Consider the following 11,704-nt stretch of genomic DNA (forward strand, 5'->3'; position numbering starts at 1 on the left):
GTGCGGGGCGGTGCTGCGAGGCGGGGAGGCGCCGAGGGGCGGAGCTTCCGGAGTTCTGCGGCGACCCGCTCCGCTCCTGCGGCCGGGACGGGAGAGGGGCTCGGGCTGAGGGAAGGCGGTGGTGGCAGTTGGGGCCGAAGGGGTTTCTTCGCTCCCCAGGTGAACCTTTGTCGGTCGGTGCGGCCGAGAGGAAGGCTGAAAACTGGCCAAAAAAGTAAGGCAGGGAAAGAACGCTCGCCAGTTCAAATCGACAGCCCCTGCGTTAGAGCAGTACTCTCACGCAATGCTTGTGGTTATTGGCAGTTTTCACCGGTCTGATGTTGGAATTGCAAGTGGGATTGAAATTGCCTGAGCCGTTTGTCACTGCAGTGAAATAAAATGAAAATTTGAAAATGCACGGCTGTAGGAAAGGATGCAGATAAAACGCCTTTATCGCAGAGGAGTGAGCGAGTGGGGCAATCGGGAGTTTCTGCAGACCTGCGTAGAAATGGGCACGTAGTAGGACAAGGCTGCCGACAGCAGGGGGGATAATTCGCTTTGCAAATTTGTTTCAGCAAAAGTTGTTTAAGCAGTTACTGCTCCTGCCTGCCTAAGCTTCCTGTGGAAATAGTTGAGCTGCCAGGTAGCTGCTTGTGCTGCGACGTTTCTTCTAAGTTACTGTTCTGTGCCTCTATGCCAGTGCTCCTGTTATGATTTGGGGGAGGTAGGGAGGGGGGGAAGACAAAAGTCTGTTTGTTTTCAGAGCCATCAGGAGAGTTTAAGGCACAGGAATGGAAGGCAGGGGTAAAATGCCCTTCCCACAGCTTTCTGTGTTACTTCTGGGATACGAAGCATTTTGCTTTTAATGCACTTGAATATAATTATATTCAGCAAGATCCTTACCTTGTGTACAGTAGTATTGTGTTGAAATCAGTGGTGGTTTCTTTGCACCAGCTCACGTGTTTCTTCTGGTAAAATGCTATTTTTAAAACTGGCATCAGTTCAGGGTTACAGTTTCAGATGTTTAACATGAGCACTGTTTTTCCCCTTGGACTATCAAAAAGTTAAAGACTCACCGAGTTATAAAATAAGTAATACACATTCTAAACCACGAAACTTTCTCATTAGAAGCAACCTCTTGCAATTTGCATTTTGATTAGTGGCCCGATTTTAATGTAACTCATATAACCATGTGTAGTCCCGAAACATGGATGATTTCTGCTGTGACAGACAGCAAGGCTTCTCTTCTGCTCCAAGGGACCTTGATGTTCCAGCAGAATTTCAGCTTTCTGACGTCTTTATATTCGATTAAAATACAGTGACATCGCTGGAGGAGTAGTTGCTGTAAAAGGGTCTAAAACATCATTTTTCACTTTTGTGGTACGTCAGGGGTGAGTAATGGGTTAACTGTGAAGCTTTACAAGCGTAACAGTGCCTTCGTTTCGTAATTCTTTTCTTCGTAAAGTTAGTCCATTTACTGGTGTCTTTATAGGTGAAAGTCATAAATTAGCCTAAAGTGTTCACAGTAGCATGAAGTACTTATTTTCTTACTGCAATCTGTGCTACTTTAATTGAAAGCTGAAATTCAAGTGATAAGCTATGAACTTATTCTTCATTATGTGCTAGAATTTGCTGATTACTGAATCAACAAACATTTAATACAGAGCTCCTGTAGAGTACCATAGTAATATACACACAATTTAAATGAACATCCACCTTGGGCATAAATGAAGAAGAGAAGAGAATCTTATATTATTCAGACAAAACAAACAGACATATTCTTCCATCTTATCACTACTAAGATGTCAAAATAGATAGCTTGTTGAGGAAACACACGTCTTCCTTTAACAGATGAGGTGGAATTAAAATACCTGCAAATTACTGCTGTAGGTATGCTGAGCAGACAGGCTGCGAGGCTGTCATTCCCAGAAGTACAACTTTTGTGGTGATATACTTGGGAACTGGAGATAAAAATGTCAGTGCCCAGAGAAGGATCTGCAGGATGAATTACTCAACCTACTGTTCATTTTTGGTATGGGGTGGAAGTTTTGCTTGTTGTTCTTCCTAATGCTTAGGGGAATAGATAAGAATCATAGAATGGCCTGGGTTGAAAAGGACCAGAATGATCATCTAGTTTCAACCCCCCTGCTGTGTGCACAGTTGCCAGCCACTAGACCAGGCTGCCCAGAGCCACATCCAGCCTGGCCTTGAAGCATAGACTATTTTATTTTTAAGCAGTTTAGTCTTTGGGAAGAAGTTTTTAACTTTCTGTTTGTTTTACTTTATGGCACAATAAGCGAATCGATATTTGATAGTAATGCGTGCGTTACAAACACCGCTGTTACTGGTAGCTGGTGTATTTTTAGTATGGAATATCGACCATCCAGTGTTTGCCCAGTTACGTCTGCATGGATGTTATCTATTCCTCTGTGTGAATACGGAGGATGCAGAGGTCACTGGCTTTTGTCACCGGTGAAGAGATTGTTTCAATGGCCTAACACCTAACAGGACTGCAGATAGGACCCCCAAAAAGTGGGGAAAAATGCTTCCCTTTTTTTTTTTTTTAAGAAGGTGTCAGCATATGTACAGTATTCCCTATTTATGCATTTACGTGTATATCTGAGCTCATTAAAATTGTTAATTGCAGCTGAAAGTTCATCATTCTGGCTTTATTAATAACAGGCTGGTACAAGTTTCCGAGCTCACTTGAAGCTACTGTTGGTGTCTATAGCTCTTTAGCATGTGCCTAGAATGCAGAATCAGGACCACTTGAAATACTTTGCATATAAATTAAGCTACTTTGCTTCATTTAATTGGCTGATTTGGCTTTGTTGCACTAGTGCAAATCCACTGATAATAATGGAATACCTGGCACCAACTTTTTACCTTACACTGAACAACCTTATTCAGAAATACGATGTAACTAATCTGTATTTTATAGTGAGGCAAGACAAATGCAGTATGATAAATTCCTTCGGTAATGATTTGTCTACTAAAGCTTTTTGTTTTAGACAAAACAAAACAAAACAAAACAAAAACAAACAAAAAAAACAACAGTAAAACCTTCAGTGGTGGGTAAAAATCTTTTTTTTTTTTAATAGATTTATGAAAGAGGCGATCATTTCACCTAAAAACATATTTGGTTGTCTCAGGCATGGATGCTTTATAGATAAATGAACATTTCAAGAAGTTTTTCTTAAAGAATTTTATAAAATAATGCTGGCAATATTTCTAAAACCTACAAAGTTTTAGAAAAAAATAATTATCCTTAAAGGTTTCCTGATTATTTATTTACTTATATTTCCTCCTCAGGGTTTGAGAGCATCAGATATTACAGAATACAGAATATGATACCATTATTGGTACTGTAGAATTATGCTTGTGGACTGATGAGTAATGAGTGCCACCATTTTCATTTTATCAAATGTATCCACCTGCTCTCTTCCTCCAGAGGAGTAACAGATGATTATTCAACCTCTAAAATTGTGGCAAATGTTTACCAGCTATCTAAAATTGCATGGTGATTTCCACTGATGGAATCTTGAAAATTGAGACATGATTCAATACTTCTCTAAAAGCCTTCATACTTAGTTTTGTAGCTTAGCTGTAGTCATTTTCTTGTCCTGTGTGCTTCAGAAAATATTCCTATTGAACACTGCAGTTCAACCTTTTAAATTCAGCTTGTTTCTGCAGAGCGATCATCGTATGCATGGTTTTCTCTGAATGGTGTAAATTTGGAGAAAGTCTCTACTTGCAAAGGTTCCTTTTCAGCATCTGCATTAAAATCTGCTTAGTTCCAAAGAAAATGATCACTGTTATTAATGATAATTTTTATTATAATTAAATTGAACTAAAGCTTTCCCATTTTATACAATGGCTTGGTGTCTTCTTCAGAAATCTTTGAATATTTTGCCATGTGAACTGATATGTATTTGTTCTCTTTAAAATATACCACATAAGAAAAGCACATGTTGAAAAAAGGTAAACTACTCCGTGCTTGTGTAATTATTTGCTTATATTGTGATTTTGCAAAGATCCCTGATTTTTTTTATTTTTTTTATTATTTATTTTTTATTTTATTTTTATTTTTTATTTTTTTTTGTGTGTGTGACTATACACAGTAGCAATACTGCTGTATTGTAGCACAGTGTGTTTGAGACCTGTGCCACTTGCAGAGAAGTAATCAGCAGTGGAAAACAACAACCCCCCTGAGTACACTGTGTGGGTGTAAGTTCTAATGTCCAAAGAAAGGCAGTGTGTGCTGTCAATGTCTCAGGGCAGAGTGAGCTCCCCAAAGGCTACTTAATCCTGGCTTTAACTGAGTCTGTGCTTGCTTATGACCGATATTGGCCAACTTTTTTTCCACATATAAAACTTCTGTGAGATCCTGAAGCCTGATGGAAGGCAAGGGATTATTTAACATCAGCATGATGCCAGCAAATTTGTACAAAATTTATAGGCCATTACTTTATATTGATTGTGTTACAGTACAGGTAGTAAGAATTCACATCAAGAAAGGCCACAGTGGTAAAGCAGCGTTCAATGCTGTAGACTTGTACTGTTACATTTGTTGTTGTTAAACCACAATAGTCAAGCAATGTCTGATTTACTCTGCCCGTGAATAGAGTGCTGGTCACAGACAGTAACTGTTGCATTGGCTTTTGTTTGCTTCTTTTCCAGGTTTCTTGGTGTTACGCAGTTCTCTCCTACTCATGCCAGAAAAGCCTTTCCTTGCTTTGATGAGCCCATCTACAAGGCCACTTTCAAAATCAGCATCAAGCATCAGGCAACTTATATATCTTTGTCCAACATGCCAGTTGAAACTTCTGTTTTTGAAGAAGACGGATGGGTTACAGATCACTTTTCACAAACCCCTCTCATGTCCACATATTACCTTGCTTGGGCAGTGTGCAATTTTACATACCGGGAAACAGTCACCAAGAGTGGAGTAGTTGTAAGTATTTCTGATGTTGTACCAGACACGTTTTGCTACTTTGAAAATCTCTTTTTTTTTTGCAAGGGATCGTAACATCAAGTACTTAAAGAATTTTCTTGCTTAGCATTCCTAAAATTTGCCAGGTCATTCAATGTTAGTCTGCATTGTTTGGAGCATTTTCTAAAAGTATATATATATTTTAATTTCTCCCCAGTGCTTTTTAATTGTTAAGTTTAGTAAATTTTGTTGTCTGATGAAATTTTAAACTTTCAGGTATCCTTTTCAATTCACTTTTATTTTCTTAGTATGTTTTCTCTTGCTTGTCCTACAGCCTATTCAATACCAATGTTTGTGGTACAGTAATAGTGGAAGGGTTGTTAGTCTCCTTCTTTTAATATTGACATTCCCCGTGGTGTGCTGTGTGCTAGCTTGAGAGGCTGCTTAAGTATTTCATCTTAGAACTTGTTTAGAAGCAGGACTTTATGTCCTATCAGCTTCCATGGAGTGCAGTACCATGTTGGTGGAAGCACTGACTTTCTGGAGCTGTTATTTCCAAATTCAGCATGATTTCAGCAGTTATGTTGTGGAGGGGAAAAAAAAAAAGAAAAAAGGGAAATCTTTTATTTATATCGGTTTTGTTTTTGTTTACAAATATCAAGCACAGAACTGTATAACAAGCCAAAACATACATGAGAAATGCTGTCAGCTTAATAGAATATTTCACAGTGCTGTCATCTTGATTTTTCAGGTGTATGTTCGGAGAAATACTTCCTTTTTAGTTTCTGTGAATAACAAAATTGATCTACTTTTGGAAGCTGAGGGCTAGAGTGGAGTTCTAGCTGTGTGCCTGAGCAAAGTGCTTTTTTACCTTTATGCTTCTACAAATGCTCAATTACTTGTGCTGTGGTTTGGCGGCATAAAGTACTGCCTGCCTCCTTTCTGTTGTTGATCAAGACATGGAATGTATCCATAATAACTTTTAGCGTGTCTGAGCATTGAGCTGCTTCAGAGGGAGCTGATCCCACCTCCTCTCAGCCAGAAGTTTTCTTTACTTTCTTGTGCCAGCGCTCACCTCTGCACAGTTCCGATGCAGTTCTGAGAACTGACCTGAAAAGATAAATGAAAATGTGTGAATGCGTTTTCAGGCAGATCAGTTCTTTGATCCATCTTTTTGTGTGACTGCCTGAGATCTAGTAAGGATTCAAGGCTGTGCTGAAGATGAAGGAGTTTAGACCCAGCCCTCTTTGTTGGTGGCTCTCACTTGGGTCATACTGAAATCATGAGGAAATCAGCCTTTTTTTTTTTTTTTGTCACTGAAACTGCTGGGAAGGACACAAGGGAGGCTTTCATTCCCCTTCAGCCCTATCATTTAATGGCCAACAGACCTATACGCTGTCCTTTGGCTCCACTGAAGGGAAGGAAGAAACATAGCTAGGACATGGCTCTCTGAGATTATTTCTTCTGAGGAATGTAATGATGTTGGAAATTCTGAGCCTGTGCTTGCAGTTCCACTGGTTGCCTGTGATGGCTGTGCTGCTTGTGTAGCTCAGTGTTACTGAAAGAGGAAGGCTCCTAGCTCTGCTTCTTCAGGCTGGGACCAACTGCTCCTCCCTGAGCTAGCTGAACCATTAGTTGAGTTGATTTCACTTACAAGATTGAAAAATGAAACTTCTCTCTCTCTCTCTCTCTCTCTCTCTCTCTCTCTTTCTCCGTTGTTTTTTTTTTTCTTCTTTTTTAGCAAGGATATTTCTCTATCAGTTCAGTGAGTTAATTTAGAAAAAGATTGCATAAGTGTCTGTGCGAAAAAATGTAAGAAGGGAGAATGGTGGTGCTGATACCTAGTTCTTAGTGCTGCTACCTTCAGATTGATTGTCTGTACAAGAAGCATTGCTCTTGGGATGAGTAATTGGTTGCCTCAGGCTGTTGTAATAGTTGTAAGACTGACCTAAGTAGAACAGGCTGAGATTTCAGGCCATTTCTTTTTCCTTATCAATCAGTACTGAAACAGACTTCTATCCAGGTTGGAGTTGATGATCTTCATTGTAATCCTTCCTGGTGAAGGATTTGGTCCTAAGCTCAGAACAATGTCATATTTTTCTGCTTCAGAAAACAACAGTTACTTGTGTTTCTCCTTTAACTCCTCTAAGATGGAAGTTTTGATATATGCTGTCTCATGTTCTTTGTGCTCTAATACAATGTATTATTTGCAAGTTCAGCATGCATAATACTACTGTATTATCTCTCTGACATGTCCTCTACACAACCTAAAAAAAAAACCAAACAGTTGTAAGCTGTTCAATTTCAGCATCGTGTAAACAAATATGTGCAATGTGAAGAATGAACTTCATGACCATCAGTTTGAAAGATACATCCTATTTCCTCTTATTTTCTTATGGTGTTCACAGCACATAAATTGTAAACTTCTGCTATTTGAGTATGTATGATATCTTGAAGACAGAGGTATACTCATGTAATATAGACACTAACTATTGCTTTCTGCTGTTCTCAAAGACAACATCCAAGTATTTATTTCATGATGGCTACAGTGGTCTTTGTTATGTTTGAGTCTCTTGCTCAGCACATGTAGGACAGACACGTTTACTCCACAGCTTTGAGTGTACCACCATACAGATCTTTGTCAGCAGTTGCTGCAAATTAGTAGGTAGTTTTTGGCAAAGACCTGAAAACTAAAAGCCTGTATAGATTGGGATAATCTTGTATCCTGTAAGATTGTTCAGATTTGTTGAAAGAATATCTTATGTGTTAACATATGGTAAACAGCTTAGAGCTGGCTTTGTTGATATGATTTGCTGAGGTAAGCCATCATTTTATGGCTTTTATACTGTAACCCCGGGAGTCTGTGCCTATTATCGAGGTAAATTTTTGAAATTTGATCTCCTGGTGCAGGCAAGTCTAAATTTCTTGGTTCCCTCTAAAGCTGTTTGGTCACTAAAATTTACTTGTTCCTGTATTCTTGGCAAGTGAACATAAATATATGATGAAACAAAGTTAACTTCTGGAAATAAATGAATGTTCAAGAAAATTAACCTAACCTCTGTGATGAAACATTTTGGTAGGTATTGATTAGATGGTCATAGCCACAGGATTGTGGTCAATAGCTCTATGTCCAGGTGGAGGGTAGTCATGAATGGTGTCCCCCAGACACTGGATGACCTGTGCTCTTCAAGATCTTTATCAGTAGGATAGACAGTGGAATCAAGTGCACCCTCAGCAAGTTTGATAATGACACCAAGCAGAGGGGTGCAGCTAACACAACAGAAGGAAGGGATGCCATCTAGAGGGACCTGGACAGGCTCAAAAAGTGGGCACATGAAAATCTAATAAAGTTTAACAAGACCAAGTGTAAGGTGTTGCACTTGGGTTGAGGCAATTCCAGATATGAGTACAGACTGGGAGAAGAAGACATGGAGAGCATCCCTGCAGAGAAGGGCTTATGGGTCTTGATGGACAAAAAGCTGGACATGAGCCAGCAGTGTGCTCTTGCAGCCTGGGAGGCCAATGGTATCCTAGGCTGCATCGAAAGAGGGGTGGCCAGTAAGGTGAGGGAGGTGATTGTCCACCTCTACTCTGCCCTTCTGAGGTCCTATCTGGAATACTGCCTCTAGGTCTGGCACCCCAGGCACAGTAAGAATGTGGAGCTATTGGAGCAGGTCCAGAGAAGGCCACAGAGATAATCAAGTGACTGGAGTACTTCTCCTATGAAGAGAGGTTGAGGTAGTTGGACTTATTTAGCTTGAAGAAGAGAAAGCTCTGGTGAGATCTCATTTCAGCCTTCCAGTAGCTGTAGGGAGTTTACAAGCAGGAGAGGGACAACTTTTTACATGATCTGATAGTGATAAGACAAGGGGGAATGACTTTAAACTGAAAGAGGGGAGATTTAGGTTAGATGTTAGGAATAAACTTTTTACTCAGAAGGTAGCAAAGCACTAGAACAAGTTGCTCCGAGAGATTGTGGATGTTCCCATTCCTGGAGATGTTCAAGGCGAGGTTGGATGGAATCCTGGACAGCCTGATCTAGCGGTTGGCAATTCTGCCTATGGCGGGGGGATTAGAACTAGATGGAGAGGTACCCTCCAATCTAAATTACGATTAAGGTGCCTTTCTTGTATTAATGGGATGTATATTATTTTATAGATCTCTGAAAGACTGCAGCTTGTATGTACTTTTGTTTTTTGTACTTTCACAAACTTGATTTTGGTTCACAGACTGTTAAGAGGGGCTCAGGGAAAGTATCCTTTCAGATTTTGACAGTACTCTAATGCTTAAAATCTCCTCTCTCTCCTGGGTGATCACTCTTAGTAAACTGCTGTGGTCAACGGTGGATAAACTTTCTAAGGAATACACAAAACAGTGAGTTTAAAAGCAGGTTTATTCTTAAAAAAGATTAACTTCTGGCTGTTCGGTTTTTCTCAAAGAATGGCATTGACCTCAAAATTAATTTTAATCCATGCATGAGATTCAAATACATACCAAGTTAAATGTAGAAACTGACTTGGAAAACTGAGTTAGCCAATCAAATAATAATATTGATATATCCTATATTATTCTTGCACACATGGAGACTTATATTTCATACACTACTATTAATTTGAAAGAGGAATTAAGACAAGTAGTGCTTTTGTAGGAGCACAGCTCAGTGGCTGTGAATCATTCCCATAACTCTTTAATCTGTATAGGTCTGATCAGAATCCCTTCCAGAGCAGGTAATTTAAAAGCAGAATTGCCTTCTTATGTGCATTACAAGAGTGTAATTTGTTGCTCAGATTCATCTGGGATTACAGGGAATGATTCAAATAGTTGGTACTGCCTTAGTGTTTGAGCACAGCTTGATTCCTGTAGAAGAGACTGTGGTGCAGATACCTGTGCTGCTGTGGACTAGAAAGCAGAGCAGTTCTACCAGGATGCTCCCTGAGATAATGTTATGTTGAGGGAGCAGGGACATCCTTACGAGCAGGTTTAGCTGATCTCTGGCTCTGTACTGCACTGCAGCTGTGCCAGCGGTAGTCAGTGAAATTTGTGGAATCTGTGTATTGTCACTTTTGCACAGTAAAATAATCCCAAGGAATTCACATACCTTCGCATGATTGCTGGTTTTTACTCATATATTGTGTTTCCTTATCATACCTCATACCTATGTTCTTTGTCAGTAATTCTTAAAACAAAAATATTGCTGGCTGTATTGTAATATCTGACACACCATCTCTGTGTCTCCTTCCTTTTTTGTTGTCTCTATTTGTCTTTCCCATTCATCAGGCCTTTGCCTCATTTTTCCCCTATCTGGATTGGTATTTACTCTACTTCATGTTTAGCAGTGCTTCTATTCTTTAAACCCTCTGTTTCTCATTGTTCCTTTGTCAGGTGGACATGGAAACTTACTACCTCCTTCACCTCTGTCTCAGGTTATTTTTCTTCCTTGCTTTTCTTGCCTGCTTATTCTTTCAGTTAGTAGAAGGAGTGAACGCTCAGGGACAGAGTCTATCAGTGGAGATGAATGCATTGCTGGGAAGAGATGTTTCAGGGAGATTCATCTTCTATCGTTCTCTCAGTGTGGATGGGATGTGGAGATAACTACAGAAATGAAGAAACAACTTGCAGCTTTAAAGTGTATGACTCTTGTCAGGGCAAATATCTGCTAGAAAAGAAAAGTATGTGGAAAGGAGTGGTTTCAGGAAAAGATCTGGGTGAACAGGTTATAGAAGAATGTTGCAGGCAGTGCTGGAGCGGGTGAGAATGAGGAATAGTAGCAGAAAGTGGCTAGCTGACGACATGGTGATGAATGGGAGGAAGAATGCTGATGAAGGACAGTGCTGTAAGAATTTTTGTGGTTTCTTTTTGGCTACTCCTGCTCCTGTTCCAAAATGGTGGCAGTGTGAACTGCAGGATTGGCAGCATGTGGGGCAACCCAGAGCCTGGTCAGCTGTGTGGGACAAGACCTTCTCTGGGTATCTGAATCCATACACAATACATCTTTAGGAAAGCTCTAGTGATGGGTGGGTCTTGGTTTTAGTTTTATTAAACATTACTGCACAGTCATTAGGGCTGAGTAATTTGTCATGATACTGAGAAAGACCTTGAGGCTAAGAAAGATCTTATGAGAAGAGTTATACCAGAGTAAGGGCAACTGTTATTGCACTGCTGTTATTTTGTTATTACTTTTTCTAAGGCATAGTCAGAGATCACAAGCTCTGGGTTACTAAAGATCTTAATTCTGTACTTTTGTATAGCTTAGTCTTATCCTGACCAGTGAGAAGGAGCTGTGGAAAAATCTGGCTAAAGGAAAATAAGATAATTACTGCTTCCATAGTGCTAACTAGCTTGCAGAAAGCCCGAATCAATGTCCCTGCACTGAATTCTGTAAGGATTGTGTTTGGGGACTCCCTCAATTTGGCTTGGCATCACTCTAATACAGAGATCTTAAAATGGGATCAGTGCACTGATAGTCGCTTGATTCTGCAGATGTAAAAAAGTCATTTTTACCTGGGAAGGGTTAGTGAATGGAGTTGCATCAGTAGATATAAGTCACAGTCAGCCAGCATCACACAAGAATTGTTAGTTTAGGTTCAGCTCCATGTGAGCACAGCTCTGTACTCATGCTTGTGTCAGGAGGATTGGAATCACAGTCACGCTTCTGACCATTCATGAGATGCTGGAGAGCTAGGCTGGGCATTTCCTTATCTGCAGTGCAGTTTGCCTGCAGTCTGGGTGATCAGTCTGATGAGACTGGAGAGCTGACTTTCATTAATAGTTGGAAAAAAAAAAAAAAAAAAA

General features: G+C 39.9%; 1 protein-coding gene across 1 annotated transcript in view; it reads left to right on the forward strand.

Annotated features, from left to right (window-relative positions):
- TRHDE (thyrotropin releasing hormone degrading enzyme) overlaps positions 1-11,704 on the forward strand; it is a 216,919-nt gene that overhangs the window by 979 nt on the left and 204,236 nt on the right. Inside the window, exon 3 of the mRNA XM_010708202.3 lies at positions 4,660-4,933. Within this exon, the coding sequence (XP_010706504.2) occupies positions 4,660-4,933 (274 nt within the window). The remainder of the gene's footprint in view (positions 1-4,659; positions 4,934-11,704) is intronic.

This window comes from Meleagris gallopavo, chromosome 1 (assembly GCF_000146605.3).
Source record: "Meleagris gallopavo isolate NT-WF06-2002-E0010 breed Aviagen turkey brand Nicholas breeding stock chromosome 1, Turkey_5.1, whole genome shotgun sequence".
Classification (NCBI taxonomy): Eukaryota; Metazoa; Chordata; class Aves; order Galliformes; family Phasianidae; genus Meleagris; species Meleagris gallopavo.